The 16738-nt window shown below is 44.3% G+C and overlaps 1 protein-coding gene across 1 annotated transcript in view; it reads left to right on the top strand.

The window, feature by feature from the left end:
• LOC106607751 (mitogen-activated protein kinase kinase kinase 5) overlaps positions 1-16738 on the top strand; it is a 61241-nt gene that overhangs the window by 29406 nt on the left and 15097 nt on the right. Inside the window, exons 7-22 of the mRNA XM_014205044.2 lie at positions 2026-2196; positions 2898-3010; positions 3941-4100; positions 5720-5873; positions 6087-6194; positions 6398-6450; positions 8624-8719; positions 9022-9103; positions 9656-9789; positions 10839-10966; positions 11952-12088; positions 12644-12749; positions 13720-13877; positions 15278-15455; positions 15646-15666; positions 15900-16077. Coding sequence (XP_014060519.2) covers positions 2026-2196; positions 2898-3010; positions 3941-4100; positions 5720-5873; positions 6087-6194; positions 6398-6450; positions 8624-8719; positions 9022-9103; positions 9656-9789; positions 10839-10966; positions 11952-12088; positions 12644-12749; positions 13720-13877; positions 15278-15455; positions 15646-15666; positions 15900-16077 — 1977 coding nt within the window. The remainder of the gene's footprint in view (positions 1-2025; positions 2197-2897; positions 3011-3940; positions 4101-5719; positions 5874-6086; positions 6195-6397; positions 6451-8623; positions 8720-9021; positions 9104-9655; positions 9790-10838; positions 10967-11951; positions 12089-12643; positions 12750-13719; positions 13878-15277; positions 15456-15645; positions 15667-15899; positions 16078-16738) is intronic.

Here is a 16738-nt window from a genome sequence, read left to right as displayed (position 1 = left end):
TTTCTGCCTATAAGACGGTAGGAGCAGAAGGGAGGGCGAGGGTGGGCATTGTATGCATCGCGGAAGTTAGAGTAGCAGTGATAGAGTGTATTACACCCACGCGTGGTGCAATCAATATGCTGATAGAATTTAGCCTTGTTCTCAGATTTACTTTGTTAAAATCTCCAGCTACAATAAATGCATCCTTTCCAGTTTACATAGAATCCAGTGAAGTTCCTTGAGGGCCGTCTTGCTGTCTGCTTGAGGAGGAATGTACACAGCTGTGACGATAACTGAGGAGATTTCTCTTGGGAGAAAATATGGGCGGCAGAGTTCTTGAGTTCCTGTATGTTGTTATGATTACACCATGAGTCGTTAATCATGAAGCATACACCCCCGCGCTTCTTCTCAGAGAGGAGTTTATCTCTGTCGGCACGATGCATGGAAAAGCCCGGTGGCTAAACCGATTCCAACAACATATCCCGAGAGAGCCATGTTTCCGTGAAACAGAGAATGTTACAATCTCTGATGTCTCTCTGGAAGGCAACCCTTGCTCCAATTTAATCTACCTTGTTGTCAAGAGACTGGACATTGGCGAGTAGTATACTCGGGAGCGGTGGGCGATGTGCACGTCTACGGAGCCTGACCAGGAGACCGCTTCGTCTGCCCCTTCTGAGGCGCCGTTGTTTTGGGTCGACGTCTGGGATTAGGTCCATTGTTCTGGTTGGCAGTCCAAACAGAGGAGCCGCTTTGGGAAAGTCGTATTCCTGGTTGTAATGTTGGTAAGATGACGTCGCTCTTATATCCAATAGTTCTTCCTGGCTGTATGTAATAGGACTTAAGATTTCCTGGGGTAACAATGTAAGAAATAATTAAAAAAACTAAATACTGCATAGTTTCCTAAGGACTCGAAGCGAGGCGACCATCTCTGTCGGCGCCATCTTGCCAGTAGATTGGTAGTTACAGGCTTGTCCCTTCGCTGAAACTCCCCTACTGACTCGGGAGAGGCGAAGGTTGAGAGCCATGCGTCCTCTGAAACACGACTTTACCAATCCGCACTGCTTCTTGACACACTGCTCGCTTAATCCGGAAGCCAGCCGCACCAATGTGTCGGAGGAAACACCGTCCAGCTAGTGACCAGAGTCAGCTTGCAGGCGCCTGGCCCACCACAAGGAGTTGCTAGAGCGCAATGAGACAAGAAAATTCCGGCCGGCCAAACCCTCACCTAACCCGGACGACGCTGGACCAATTGTGCGCCGCCTCATGGGTCGAACCTGGGTCTGTAGTGACGCCACTTGGGAGGCGGCAAATCATTTCTGTATGGACCTCACTTTGTGCTCGGGGGCATTGTCATACTGAAGCAGGAAAGGGCCTTCCCCAAACTGTTGCCACAGTTGGAAGCACCGAATTGTCTAGAATCTCATTGTATGCTGTAGCGTTAAGATTTCCCTTCACTGGAGCTAAGGGGCTTAGCTCAAACCATGAAAAACAGCCCCAGACCATAATTCCACCTCCACCAAACTTTACAGTTGGCACTATGCATTAGGGCAGGTAGTGTTCTCCTGGCATCCGCCAAACCCAGATTAGTCCGTCGGATTGCCAGATGGTGAAGCGTGATTCATCACTCCAGAGAACGCGTTTCCAATGCTCCAGAGTCCAATGGTGGCGAGCTTCATACCACTCCAGCCAACGCTTGGCATTGCGCATGGTGATCTTAGGCTTGTGTGCGGCTGCTCGGGCCATGGAAGCCCATTTCATGAAGCTCCCGACGAACAGTTATTGTGCTGACGTTGCTTCCAGAGGCAGTTTGAAACACTTATTATTATTTCATTTTGTCATTATTGGGTATTGTGTGTAAATGGGTGAGAAAAAAAAATCTATTTTGAAATCAGGCTGTATGTAACACAACAAAATGTGGAATAAGTCAAGGGGTATGAATAATTATTGTAGTCCACTACACCCTGTTCAAAAGTAGTGCATTATAAAGGAAATAGGGTGCCATTTGGGACTTTGGTTATTGGTTATTCCCTCTTCTGTGTTGTTCAGGAGGAACCTACCGGGGGACCGTCAGAAGGCCCTGGACATTATGCTGCCCCTGGTGGAGTCTGACAACCAGGTGGCCTCAGACATCTACTGCCTGGTGGGACGCATCTACAAGGACATGTTCCTAGAGTCCCACTTCACTGATACCAAGAGCAGGGACAGTGGCACAGCCTGGTGAGAGCTACACACACACACACACACACACACACACACACACACACACACACACACACACACACACACACACACACATAACCACACACACACACACACATACTGGTGAGAGCCTGTAATTACCTACCACTCACTCACTCACTCCTCACCAGTTAGAGAAGTAGATATAGAGAGGTCTACCACCTCTCAACTACAGCTAACGAACAGCAGTGTCATCTGACTCGGAGCAAAGAGCCTAGCAGGTGCATTCTGAAAGTAGCTGATTTGAAACCGCAGCACCAGTGATATTCTAAAGATAACTGCAGTCTTCCTGGAATGGTTATGTCTCTCATCGAGCCGATTCATGGTATCTCGTTAGAATAACTTGGACTATCCTTGTCCTCTGTTCCAACCCAGACGACATCTTTGGAGAGCCTTTTCATGTTATTCACACTCGTTCCCTCAGTGGAACGGATTGCTCATTAAGTAAATTAGGTTTTTATCTGTGAGAGTCAAGCTTTGTGCAATAAGTGGTTCCTCTGTGCACCCTGCTCAATAATGCTGTAGTTATTTTGGATGCTTTTTACAAAAGTAGGGAGGAAGTGATAAAGACTATAAAGTTCTCACCAAGGACACATCAGAAATTACTGTAGGAACATAAAGTTAGATTACAAAAAATGAAGCATTGTGTGTAATATTGGCTTCTCTGTCCTTCCTCTCAGGTTTAAAAAGGGGTTTGAGTCCGAGCCGACACTACACTCTGGCATCAACTACGCCGTTCTACTCCTGGCAGCGGGACACCAGTTTGACGCCTCCTTCGAGCTCCGCAAAGTCGGTAAGTAACTAACACTTTATTCTCCTTGATATCTGTTTGGCCTTGAGCTGCCTGATGGTGCATTGGAATTGGCTCGCTATTCTGTTTTTCATTAGAGCTGCTGATGACTAATAATAATTAAGTTACTGATCTGCATTCCCACTGCACTGCGCTTACCCTCATGTCATAAAGTGTGAGATTAATATCTACTCATGTGACAGATACTGCTCATTGAAACGAACTGCTTATGATGAGACACTCCCATCAAAGGTAGTCTGGGTGTGAACAGAGAGCCTGCTACTGTACTGCGGGGGTTAATATGAAACATCCGATTTTACGTAAACAATGACGTTTCCATTTCTTTTCCTTGCCATTACGTTTCCATTTTTTTTTTTTTGCAAGGGAGTTTTGTGCTGTTTGGCTCCCTATCCTCTGTGTTTGCTGTGAAATCTGAGGCTCAGAAAGTAACTCAGGAATGTGAGAAACAGACAGGCCTGGGAATCAGCCGTGGGCCCCCTCCCAATCCTTGCACCCTTTCCTGCCCTCCTCTACTCTGCGCTGCCCCGGGCTACATGAGTAGGACATGTAGTGGCAGCTTGCCTCAGCGAGGCCGAAAACAGCCATGTTCCATTATCACTCTGCAATATAGTTGCAACATGGCAACCAACTACATTGAATGTTAAAACTTATCCAAAGAGGGCATTGAGATCCTCCAACTGCATTTCAGGTGAAATGCCTAACATAAGAGTAGGCTACTGGGGTATACAGTGCCCAGCCCATTCCCAAACCCTTGAAATAACGCGCGGTATATAAAGCACATAAGATATGGCAAATGATGTACCTTGACAAAGACCTTGCACAATAAAACTATGGGAGCATTCAACAGTGTGCAGTATCTTTTTTAAATATTATTATAATATGTCCCTGACCTGACCTTGTTCTCCTTTCCAGGAGTGAAGCTGAGCAGCCTCCTGGGGAAGAAGGGAAGCCTGGACAAGCTGCAGAGCTACTGGGACGTGGGCTTCTTCCTGGGGGCTAGCATCCTGGCCTGTGACAACACTAGGGTCATACAGGCCTCTGAGAAGCTCTTCAAACTCAAGGCCCCTGTCTGGTGAGGGAGGGTGCTGTTTTCTTTTTCTTTTTTTTATTTTTTTTTTATGTAAAGATCAACATAAAGTTCATTCGGGGAAGTTTTCAGACCCCTTGACTTTTTCCACATTTTGTTACGTTGCAGCCTTATTCTAAAATTTGTAAAATTATTTTTTTCCCCCTCATTAATCTACACACAAAACCCCCAAAAAGACAAAGCAAAGACAGGTTTTTAGAAATGTTTGCAAATGTCTCCCATCTTCACAGAGGTACTCTAGAGCTCTGTCAGAGTGACCATTGGGTTCTTGGTCACCTCCCTGACCAAGGCCCTTCTACACCGATTGCTCAGTTTGGCAGGGCGGCCAGCTCTAGGAAGAGTCTCGGTGGTTTCAAACTTCTTCCATTTAAGAATGATGGAGGCCACTGTGTTCTTGGGGATCTTCAAGGCTGCAGAATTTTTTTGGTACCCTTCCCCAGATCTGTGCCTCAACACAGTGGAACCTTATATAGACAGGTGTGTGCCTTTCCAAATCATGTCCAATCAATTGAATTTACCACAGGTGGACTCCAATCAAGATGTAGAAACATCTCAAGGATGATCAATGGAAACAGGATGCACCTGAATTCAATTTAGAGTCTTATTGTTTTATTTAATACATTTTTGATTAAGACTGTAACGTAACAAAATGTGGAAAAAGTCATGGGGTCTGAATACTTTCCGAAGGCACTGTATACACTGAGTGTACAGAACATGTTCTTTCCATGACATAGACCAACCTGGTGAATCCAGGTGAAAGCTATGGTCCCTTATTGATGTTACATGTTAAATCCACTTCAATCCATGTAGATAAAGGGGAGGAGACCGGTTAAAGACAGATTTTTAAGCCTTTAGACAATGAGACATGGATTGTGTATGTGTGCCATTCAGAGGGTGAATGGGCAAGACAAAAGATTTAAGTGCCTTTGAACGAGGTATGGTAATAGGTGCAAGGCGCACCGGTTTGTATCTAGAACGGCAACGCTGCTGGGTTTTTCATGCTCAACAGTTTCCCATGTGTATCAAGAATGGTCCAACACCCAAAGGACATCCAGCCAACTTGACACAACTGTGGGTAGCATTGAAGTCAACATGGGCCAGCATCCCTGTGGAACGCTTGCAACACCTTGTAGAGTCCATGCCCCCAACGAATTGATGCTGTTCTGAGGGCAATATTAGGAAGGTGTTATTCATGTTTTGTACACTCAGTGTAGACAACTTTTCACAATTTAAATGTCATTTATTTTCTTGTAGTCACAGGGGTTATCTGTCATATGGATGATTTTTTGTGGTTGATTTTTGGGGGATTTTTAGATTTATTTCCAATATTGAAATTGACTGGAATTGGTCAAACTCAAAGTTTAATACATGTACAAAATTATCCTTTTCCCATCAAAGTATGGTCATGACTGTCTCACATGGAAGGGCAGTTTAACTTTGCCCCGCAGACAATCGATCTGAGATCCTTAAGTTTCAGTCATGTGTCGACCCTATTCTCTCAAGCTCAAGATTTTTACAACATATTCAAACAGATTTTGATCTGTTTTAAGTGCATTTTCTTTTTCTGCGGTCAATGGTCAACGTTTGTGTTGACTGCATCCCAGGTATCTGAGCTCTCTCGTGGAGACCATCCTGATATACCAGCATTTCAAAAAGCCCTCTGTGGAGCAGCCGCCGCCCAAGCAGGAACTGGTGGACTTCTGGATGGACTTCCTGGTGGAGGCCACAAAGAAAGACGTCTCATCTGTCCGCTTCCCAGTATGTCTCCCTGATGTGACTGCCACTGAGCCCCATGCTCGCTCTTCCTTCCTGGCATTCTTCGCTGTTTAGACTTTAACTTGACAGTTAGACATATACTGTACACACATAAACCATGACAATGGCACCAACTGAGGTAGTGTTCCTAGGCTGTTTACTTCTCTGCTTTATTGTGAAATGTCTCGAGGTGATATTGGTTGTCCTCTTTTCCAGGTGTTGATACTGGAGCCCACGAAAGTCTATCAGCCTTCGTACTTGTCCATAAACAACGATGTGGAGGAGAACACTGTCTCCATCTGGCATGTTGCTCCTGATGACAAGGTAAGTTACTGACCACAGGAAGCGTGTGTGACAACTGCCTCGTGCCTTTGCTTTGTGATTTTTCTTCCACTGGAAAGAGTCTCATAAAATAAGTATGTCTTTCTCTGCACTGACACATTTTGCCAAGTCATCGAAGTAACATTTTCAGGTGTCAGTCCTTGTCATATTTTCTGAGGTTCATGTTTTTCTGATCTCTCGAACAGAACAGGGGGGTCCATGAGTGGAACTTCAGCGCCATGTCAGTACGGGGTGTCAGGTTGGTGATCTCACAGTTGTCCTGATCTACACACTCATTGTAATATATGGGCAGGGAAGTCACTGCTCGCTACTCTCCTCCTCTTTCCCATATGCCGACAACATAACAGATGATAATGTGGCAGCCTGGTTCCCAAGGCAATATTAGTCAGAGGTGGTCCCTTCGTGGCTCTCCCTCCTTCACCCTCCCTGCCTCCCCCTCCACAAAATAATTCAGTGGCAGACTGACAGGCCGAATGATCTTCCACTCTAGAGGGCCTCTGTGAGATGTTGCTAGGGAACGTATCTTACTTGGTGCCCACTCCCCCTCCAGTGGACTAGGAGACAATGGCAGTTCCCTCTGATGCAGCAGTGTGCCATGGTGGGCTGAATACAACCACTCATTCTGTGCTCTGCTCAGCCCTCGCCTTGGTTAGCTGGCTTAGAATCCCTGTTTACCCCGCTGAACACTGGTGGAGACTCAACAGGGTGGATGTGTGTGTGGGAAGGAACGCTCTGAGTTATGCTCATTCCGTCCGAGTTACTGTAACTTGTTGTATGTGTTTGAATGAAGAAGTGTGTTTGGTGGTTAAAACCTCTTGCATCTAGACGTTCTGCTAGCGGAACGCCTCACCAATATCCAATGATGGAGTGTGGCGCAAAATATAAAAACCTTAAAAATGCTATAACTTCAATTTCTCAAACATATGACTATTTTACACCATTTGAAAGATAAGACTCTCGTTAATCCAACCACATTGTCCGATTTCAAAAAGGCTTTACAGCGAAAGCAAAACATTAGATTATGTCAGGAGAGTACCGAGCCAAAAATAATCACACAGCCATTTTCCAAGCATGCATATATGTCACAAAAACCCAAACCACAGCTAAATGCAGCACTAACCTTTGATGATCTTCATCAGATGACACTCCTATGACATTATGTTATACAATACATGCATGTTTTGTTCAATCAAGTTCATATTTATATCAAAAAACAGCTTTTTACATTAGCATGTGATGTTCAGAACTAGCATACCCACCGAAAACTTGCGGTGAATTTACTAAATTACTCATCATAAACATTGACAAAATACATAACAATTATTTAAAGAATTATAGATACAGAACTCCTTTATGCAATCACTATGTCAGATTTTAAAATAGCTTTTCGGCGAAAGCACATTTTGCAATATTCTGAGTACATAGCTCAGCCATCACAGGCTAGCTATTCAGACACCCGCCAACTTCGGGGCTCACTAAACTCAGAATTACTATTAGAAAAATGGTATTACCTTTGCTGTTCTTCGTCAGAATGCACTCCCAGGACTTCTACTTCAACAACAAATGTTGTTTTGGTTCCAGATAATCCATAGTTATATCCAAATACCTCCGTTTTGTTTGTGCGTTCAGGTCACTATCCAAAGGGTAACGTGCGAGCGCATTTTATGACAAAAAAATTCAAAATGTTCCATTACCGCACTTAGAAGCATGTAAAACGCTGTTTAAAATCAATTTTTATGCTATTTTTCTCGTAAAATAGCGATAATATTCCAACCGGACAATGTTGTATTCATTCAAAGAGGGAAAGGAAAAAATGGCGAGGTCTCGTGAACACGCATCTCCAGTCTCTCTATCACCAGGCAGACCACTGACAAACTGTGTTGCTGTTATCTGCCCAGAGACAGGAGACGCCTCAATCCGCTTTCTGAAGGCTTTAGAGAGCCAATGGAAGCCTTAGAAAGTGTCACGTAACAGCACAGATACTGTAATTTTGATAGAGATGCAACAGAATGACTACAAATTGTCAGACAGGCCACTTTCTGCTTTGAATCTTCTGAGGTTTTTGCCTGCCATATGAGTTCTGTTATACTCACAGACACCATTCAAACAGTTTTAGAAACTTTAGAGTGTTTTCTATCCAAATCTACTAATAGTATGCATATTCTCGTTTCTGGGCAAGAGTAGTAACCAGTTTAAATCGGTACATTTTTTATCCGGCCGTGAAAATACTGCCCCCTATCCCAGACAGGTTAAAGACTTTTACAGCTCTGGTGAAAATGAAAAGCTTCTGTAGTTACCTACAACTGGAGTGATTTCTCAGATGGCTACGCTCAGACATCCAGTCTATGCCAGTGTCCTATGTCATGTGAATTCCCCCATCTCGTCTCTAACTGTCCACTCCTCTTCCTCAGTATTTCCAAGTTTGACGAGCGCAGTGCCTTCCTGTACGTGCTAAACAACTCTGAGGACTTCCAGATCTATTTCTGCACAGAGATGCACTGCAAAAGGTCTGTCACTCTTCTGTCTGTGCCGTGACCACTCCATCTCACCAGCATGTGAGCCGCTGTCCAAGGCAGTGACTGTACTGTAGAGATTTACACGGAGAAGAACCAAAGCACAGCCAGCCAGACTTATTAGCTCCACAGTGTGATTCAGTGAGTCAGTGCTGGTGTGATTGGGCTTTCTCCCATTGAGTTTTCACGCTGAGAGTGTATGAAAGGGTGCCTGGGCTTAGTGTTCTTTCACAACTACTCCTGTGACGTATTTGTAAGTGTGGTAAAGGTCATCTGGGGTGCTCTGTGTGTTGCAGGTTCTGTGATCTGGTCAACAGCATCGCAGAAGAAACATGGAAAGGCTCCGAAGAGGGGGAGTGTGACGCTGACGCCCTCGAGGTGAGGGAGGAGAGAGGGATATTTTCATTGTATGGTGTCTCCAACAGGATTAACCTGATTTCCAGAATGTGTAGGGTGTAGCCAGCAGCGATTGTCTCTCCGATTGTTTTCCAAATTCTATATCAAACCAGATAGAGGCAATGTACAGAAATAGATAAAGGCAACTTCCTACAGTGTGGACATGGATCATGCTGTTCATTGTATGTTTTGCAATGGAAACCATTAGTGTAGAGTAGCAAAAACACCTGCTCCTCTAGTCACCTGTTCTCCCAGTGGTGAGACAGGGGGAAAATAATTGTCTGTGAATAATTACCCAAAGACTTCTTGTCAAACACAAGCATGGTGCCACAACTTGTTTTTGAGCCCTGTTTGATCTATGCCACACCTTGTAAAGCTCACATTGCCCTTTGCTTAGTTGATACCCAGCCGCCACTCTCACCTTATGGCTCACCTGCTCTAAGATGGACCTATATCCCTGTTATAACTCTATCATTATGGCCCTTGAAGTTAACATGCAACAAAATGTCCTCTTTGAAATAATTTCCTCCTCAGTACGACTATGAGTATGATGAGCTCGGGGAGAGGGTGGTTCTGGGAAAAGGCACATTTGGAGTGGTGTACGCAGGCCGGGACCTTAGCAACCAGGTGCGGCTGGCCATCAAGGAGATACCGGAGAGAGACAGCAGGTAGGTGAACATGTTAAGTGGACTTTCTCCAAAAAGACACTAGCACAAATCCTCAGCTTCTACCATTCCCCCTTACACGTATTGTCATTGCACAGGCTACTATAGTTGACATAATAAGCATCCATGACACTTTTACGGTCTTTTAAGAGGCCCTTTGCTAACGGAAGGCTTTATTGCAACAGGTCCCTGTGTCATTATTTAAAGTGAGTGAGTGGTTATTCAGAGCACAACAACCAAAGGGGTTTCCTGAGAGTGATCATTTGATTGGCAGATCGAAGGGGCACCAAAACGCTTGTTTAAGTCGTCCACTGTGTTAGCTCTGTGTTCCTGTTTTGTGTCCTTTCTCTGGCACACGAAAGTGTTATATATACCGTACACCTGATCGAGTGACTGGGCAATGAAAATAATTGGGGGGAAAGAGTCGCCTAGCAACTAGTGTACCAAGCACTTGCGCTGCCTTCCATCACTGGTCTGCTCATTTTTCCACCTATTCCTGTCTTATTATGGGACTCCTTCAGAGCCCAATCAGCCCAGATGATCCCTCTGTCATACATTGTTCCACTCATCACATCACAAGTCATTAGAGGGCTCTCATGGGAAAACTCAAAGGTGTCAAGAATTATTTTGAATCACTTAGAAGCAACTCTGAAGTATCCTCTCGGGGGAAAAAACATTGAATAAGTGTCTGATTCACTAGAATAGCCAACCGTGTGATTGAGGGAGAATGTATTTAGTCTTATTATTTATGGTGTTCAGTTTGAACATTTATTTCTAAAAGAAGATTGCAGGAGAGTGACGTTTCATATGTAGCCAGCTGGTGTGTGTCCTTGTGGTACTTGTCCTCTGACCATGGTGTACTGGACTGAGACTGAGTCCCTCTGACATCTCTCTCCGTGATAGGTTACTGCAAGCTACTAAGTGCAACAGTGCAATTTCCCGTCTCAAAGTGCTCTGGTCTTTTTTTTTGAACGAGAGAGAGAGAGAAGACATCATCCTGTCCTTTTTCCTTATTAGACGTAACAGTGGATGTTTCATCTATTCTGTCCTAGGTACTCTCAGCCCCTCCACGAGGAGATTGCCCTTCACAAACACCTGAAGCACAAGAACATTGTGCAGTACTTGGGCTCCATCAGCGAGAATGGTTTTATCAAGATCTTCATGGAGCAGGTTCCCGGAGGTAAGAGGGCAAATACAAACACGTATACACTCATTGGCCATTTTATTAGGTACACCCATCTAGTACCGGGTCGGACACCCCTTTGCTTCCAGAACAGCCTGAATTCTTCAGGGTATGGATTCTACAAGTTGGAAACGTTCCAAAGGGATGTTGGTCCATGCTGAAGCGATGGTATCCCTCGGTTGCTGCAGATTGGACAACGGTAAACCACCGCCACCAGCCTGTACCGTTGACACCAGGCAGGGTGGGTCCATGGACTCATACTGCTTACGCCAAATCCTGAATCTGCCATCAGCATGACGCAACAGGAATCGGGATTCGTCGGACCAGGCGATATTTTTCCATTCCTCAATTGTCCAGTGTTGGTGATGGCATGCCCACTGGAGCCGCTTCTTCTTGTTTTTAGCTCATAGTAGGAGAAGTTGTGCGTTCCGAGATGCCATTCTGCACACCACTGTTGTACTGCCATTTATTAGTCTCGTGTGGCCCGCCTGTTAGCTTGCACGATTCTTGCCATTCTCCTTCGACCTCTCTCATCAACGAGCTGTTTTCGCCCACAGGACTGCCGCTGATTGGATGTTTTTTGTTTGTCACACCATTCTCAGGAAACCTTAGACACTGTCGTGCGTGAAAATCCCAGGAAGGCGGACGTTTCTGAGATACTGGATCCGGCGAACCTGGTACCGTCGATCCTACAACACTCAAAGTCACTTCGGTCACTCGTTTTGCCCATTGTAACGTTCAGTCGAACAGTAACTGAATGCCTTGATGCCCATCTGCCTGCTTTGTGTAGCAAGCCACGACCACCTGACTCACTGTCTGTAGGAGCTAACCATTTTCGTGAACGAGGTGGTGCACCTAATAAACTGTCCTGTGAGTGTATGCTATCTGAGTTATGTAATGGACTGAATACACTAATGTCCTGCTGATAGTAAAGCAGAATGTATTGATATGTATTGTACTTTGGCCTGTGGTTTGTATCCAGGAAGCCTGTCTGCCCTGCTGAGGTCTAAATGGGGCCCTCTGAAGAACAACGAACCCACCATCGGCTTCTACACCAGACAGATCCTGGAGGGGCTCAAATATCTCCATGACAATCAGATCGCTCACAGAGACATCAAGGTGGAGCCTTGGTTCTTTCCTCTACCACTGCTCTATTTCAAAGGCTTTGATTGGCCATTGTATAGTATGCTCCTGGCCAATAGGAAGGCCACATTCATGTCAGGGGTACATAAATTATTTGATTTGTAAGTGGCGCCTAGCACTGTTATAAAGACTTCCCCTTATCATCCTACAGGAAGGTTAATGTGACATAACTCAGTCTCAGTCATAATAAAAACACACTGAGCCCACTCCCATCCCATAATAGAACAAGTCATTTAGGTTAGCATACTCTTCCTCCTACACCCAGGACAAGATAGGCCTCTAATTTCTGCCTCATTTAACAATTGTATCTCATAAAATGACCTCAACGGCCGTTCACAGCAATGCTAATAATCTTGTTTTGGATTGGAGGTGGTGAATAAGGCCCACTGTAACAACTGTTGCTGATTGCCTTCTAGGAAATACCTTAGATAACCAGGCTGATATCATAGTCATTTGGATTAAGGTTAAGGAATAGATATTACTTGGAATGGAGCTCTTTTCTCATCCCATCTGTTCTCTTTATATCCACAGGGTGATAATGTGCTTATAAACACATATAGTGGAGTTCTGAAGATATCTGACTTTGGTACCTCTAAACGGCTTGCTGGGATCAACCCCTGCACTGAGACTTTCACTGGTATGTTCTGGTCTCCCTGACTAGGTTTATAACCACTGGTATGTTCTGATCTTCCTGATTGGGTGTAGAACCACCAAGCTTCCCCTCCCTACATTCTAAACATGCCATGATGGAACAGGATGTTTTAAAATGAGCTGGTCCCTCAGCCCACGTAGTGATCTCACTGACTATTTATAATAACTTTAGTTTTGTCCCAAAGAAACTAGTTGTTTTGTGTGCCCCAATTTTTCTGAGCCCCCCCCCAGCAAATCAAACACAAGCAAATCAGCTCCAAGTGATTTTAATTCTAACATAGACATATATGTAACCGTGTACAAACGTAAGCAAGGTTTTTGGATTGTTATGTTTTAGTCAAATAGTATATCTGTTTGGGATTCTTTGGGTCAATTTGCAGTCTACAAATTATTTATAGTTATGTTCCAGCCACCTGACCGTCCGCTCTAGATAAAATAGGCCCGCGGCTGAATCTAGTTGATGATCTCTGCTGTAATTTATATATCTCAGAATAGCCTGCCGTTTCTATTCAGAGTGCTGTTTGGTGAGTGTTTATGGTCAGGTCAGGGTTCCAGGGTTATGGCATTGTTGACATTGTGGCAGCCAATGGTAGCACAGCTTGGCCTCTTTGTTAAGATCAGTGGACTGCTGATTGGAACATAGAGATACACATCCTTTTCATCTTGAAACCATTACCGTACAGTCAGTTTCTCCTGTTTAAATTGTACCGCAATGTGTCTCTCCTATTTTCACCATAGCATTAGCTTACCTTTTAAAAGCTCTATAAAAGCTTCTCTTACAGTAGGCTATAATTAGACTCATTTCATCCATGGTTATTATAGAGCCCAAGTTCACCCTCCCTAAAACCTGGTTTGCTTGTATCAGACCTTAAATGCAAATTCTACATATGCAACTTGTAACTAGCAGCTATGATGTGTATAATTTCCAGTCTGTTTGGTGTGTTGTTGTTTTGCAGGGACTCTACAGTACATGGCCCCTGAGATCATAGATAAAGGCCCTCGAGGCTACGGCAAGCCTGCAGACATCTGGTCTCTTGGGTGCACCATCATTGAGATGGCCACTGGGAAACCACCCTTCTACGAGCTGGGGGAACCACAGGCCGCCATGTTCAAGGTCAGAGTTCAGAAGTCAACTAATGTTCAGTTTATTGACCTCTGTTGTTCATTGGGATTTATGGTTTTGCTGACATATTTCTGTCAGTAGTGAAGTCAGATGCGGGAATAGATAGCTGTCTTTACACGCCTCTAGGCACATTTGTGCAAGTGATTGGATTAAGTACTTATTCATGTGTGAGGTTAGACATAGTGCCTAGAGATAGAACTTGTGTGCAGTACCGTCTAGCCTTTGTGTGTTGTTTTAAGTTTCCGTTCCATTAATGAGCCCTCCTCAAGCTTTTTCCACTTGTATTCATCTAAAGTGGAAACTTTAAGTGTTGCCCTCATCAGCAATATCACAAAGGCAAAGTCTGGGTATATGTAGTCTATTAAAAACGGAAGCTAATGATCCAACTGGGTGGTCTGTGGAGTGTGATGGAGATCATGTTGAATGCAGGCCAGAAGCATGGACATTTCTATGCATTTTAATTGAATTACAGTAGTAAATTGCTGCGCGTTCACATGTCTTAACGTGCATTTTCCAGTGTTTATAAACCACTTTTCTATACCGGATTGTATAGATCTGCAATGCTAATAATTCTTTCACTAACACTGTCATCTTTCTATGCAATGGCTTACATGAGAAACTACTATTTAGAGTAGTTTCTCATCTGTACTGTTGTACAGGTGAGAAAGCGTTTGGCAACAATCCTCACATAAACATTCTTTTGGAATGTCTCCACTGGTAGGGGCATTACATTCCTAATCTCAAGCCTACATTCCAGATCAATGTTGGGAATTTCTAGAGTGCTTCTTATCAGACGAGCTAACGCATTCGTCCTTCACTGTCGCGTTGACCTCCTATATTGTGATGGTATGAGCACGCCTGCATAGTGTTACAGCGCCACAGAGCTATGGGTTACAAGAGATCAGTTTACCCACCATTAACTAAAGTCAGGCCCTTAGATCTAACATGACTGGGTTTTGTCTTGGCTGTAGCTGCAGGTTCTTAGATCTAACATGACTGGGTTTTGTCTTGGCTCTAGCTGCAGGTTAGGCCCTTAGATCTAACATGACTAGGTTTTGTCTTGGCTCTAGCTGCAGGTTAGGCCCTTAGATCTAACATGACTGGGTTTTGTCTTGGCTCTAGCTGCAGGTTAGGCCCTTAGATCTAACATGACTGGGTTTTGTCTTGGCAGTAGATGGAGGTTAGGCCTTTATCTTGGCTGTAGTTCCAAGTTAGGCCCCTTAGATCTAACATGACTGGGTTTTATCTTGGCTGTAGCTGCAAGTTAGGCCCTTAGATCTAGCATGACTTGGCTAGGTGACTTAACTTAGTTCTGTACTATGACTTGGCTGCAGCTGTAGTTTAGGCCCTTAACTCAAGCATGACTGTGCTGTGTTTTATCTTGGCTACAGGTCGGCATGTTCAAGATCCACCCTGAGATCCCAGATTCCATGTCCATGGAGGCCAAGGCCTTCATCCTGCGCTGCTTTGAGCCCGATCCCGACCAGAGGGCCACCGCCCTGCACCTGCTCACGGATGAGTTCCTCACCGTCACCAGCCGCAAGAAGAGGGGCAAGAGCAGCTTCACAGGTAGCTAGGACAACGCTTCACTGGTCAATCAGTGCAGTAGTTAGTAGAATACAGATATATCTGAATAGATAGACAATTGCTTCTAGATACTTTGTTTTAGATACTTTTTGTCTCTGTTTATTTTTCTGCACAATCCATACTTATCATTTAATTAAAAAATGTAATAAAAAAAATCTGTTTTTCTCCTCAGCTCTTACACCAGCAGGTTCAGGTGAGTTTATCTGAGCGTCTGCGTTTCATCCTCTTTAGAGTACACTGAGTCTGAGCCCAACGACATTAGGCTAACCCAATTGTCCTGTTGACTACCCTACCCTGAGATGATACTCTCACAGAAGTAGTACTGTAATATAATTTCCATGTAGCGTCCCTAACAAGTTGTTCGCTCTGCTTTTCTTTGTGTAACAGTGGTGTAACTGTGCCGTCACCCGTCTCTGTGCCCTCCAGAGTACCTGCGCAGCATCTCCCTGCCAGTGCCTGTGGTGGTGGAGGACACCAGCAGCAGCAGTGAGTACGGCTCCGTCTCCCCTGAGAACGACCTCAACACCAACCCCTTCATCTTCAAGCCCAGCACCAAGTGTTACAGCGATCGGGATGTCAAGGGAACCCGCTCCCTGTTCCTCAGGTAACACAACATACAGTCAGCACCATACAGTATGTATCTGGACAGTGAAGCTAACGTTTTAAATTTGTCTCTTTACTCATTTTGGATTTGAGATCACAAAAACACACCGCTTAATCAATCTGACAATAAGCAGTGCCGGAAAAACCCAAATCTGGAGGAAACTTATATAGCAAGTAAGAGATAAAGACAGACGCTCTGTACATTATCTGGGCATAATGGACGAGGGATGTTGTACATCCGTGGAGTACATTATTTCCAGATGTGATCATGCTTATACCACGGTTGCCAAAGAATGTCCTGTAATATTTGTGAACTTTATTATTCTCAATATGTTGTCAAAACATTTTCACTGAGCCTGTGTTTTTTCTCCGCACTCACTCACAAACACACTGTACAGATATACTTTCATTTCTTATTTTTTACTTATCTATTTTTTACTTAACACGTGTTTTTCATGAAACTGCATTGTTGGTTACGGTCTTGTAAGTATTTCACTGTAAGGTCTACAGCTGTTGTATTCAGCGCATGTGACAAATAACATTTGATACACTTATCCACACACACACATACATTCATGCTACACACACACACCACAACTGCTGCTACCAGACTCTTGTTGTTATTGCTAAATACTGGACCATTTTAAACACTTTCCCACCAA

Source organism: Salmo salar, chromosome ssa06, assembly GCF_905237065.1.
Source record: "Salmo salar chromosome ssa06, Ssal_v3.1, whole genome shotgun sequence".
Lineage (NCBI taxonomy): Eukaryota > Metazoa > Chordata > Actinopteri > Salmoniformes > Salmonidae > Salmo > Salmo salar.
The sequence above is the reverse complement of the archived record's forward strand: the minus strand, read 5'-3'. Positions and strand labels throughout refer to the sequence as shown.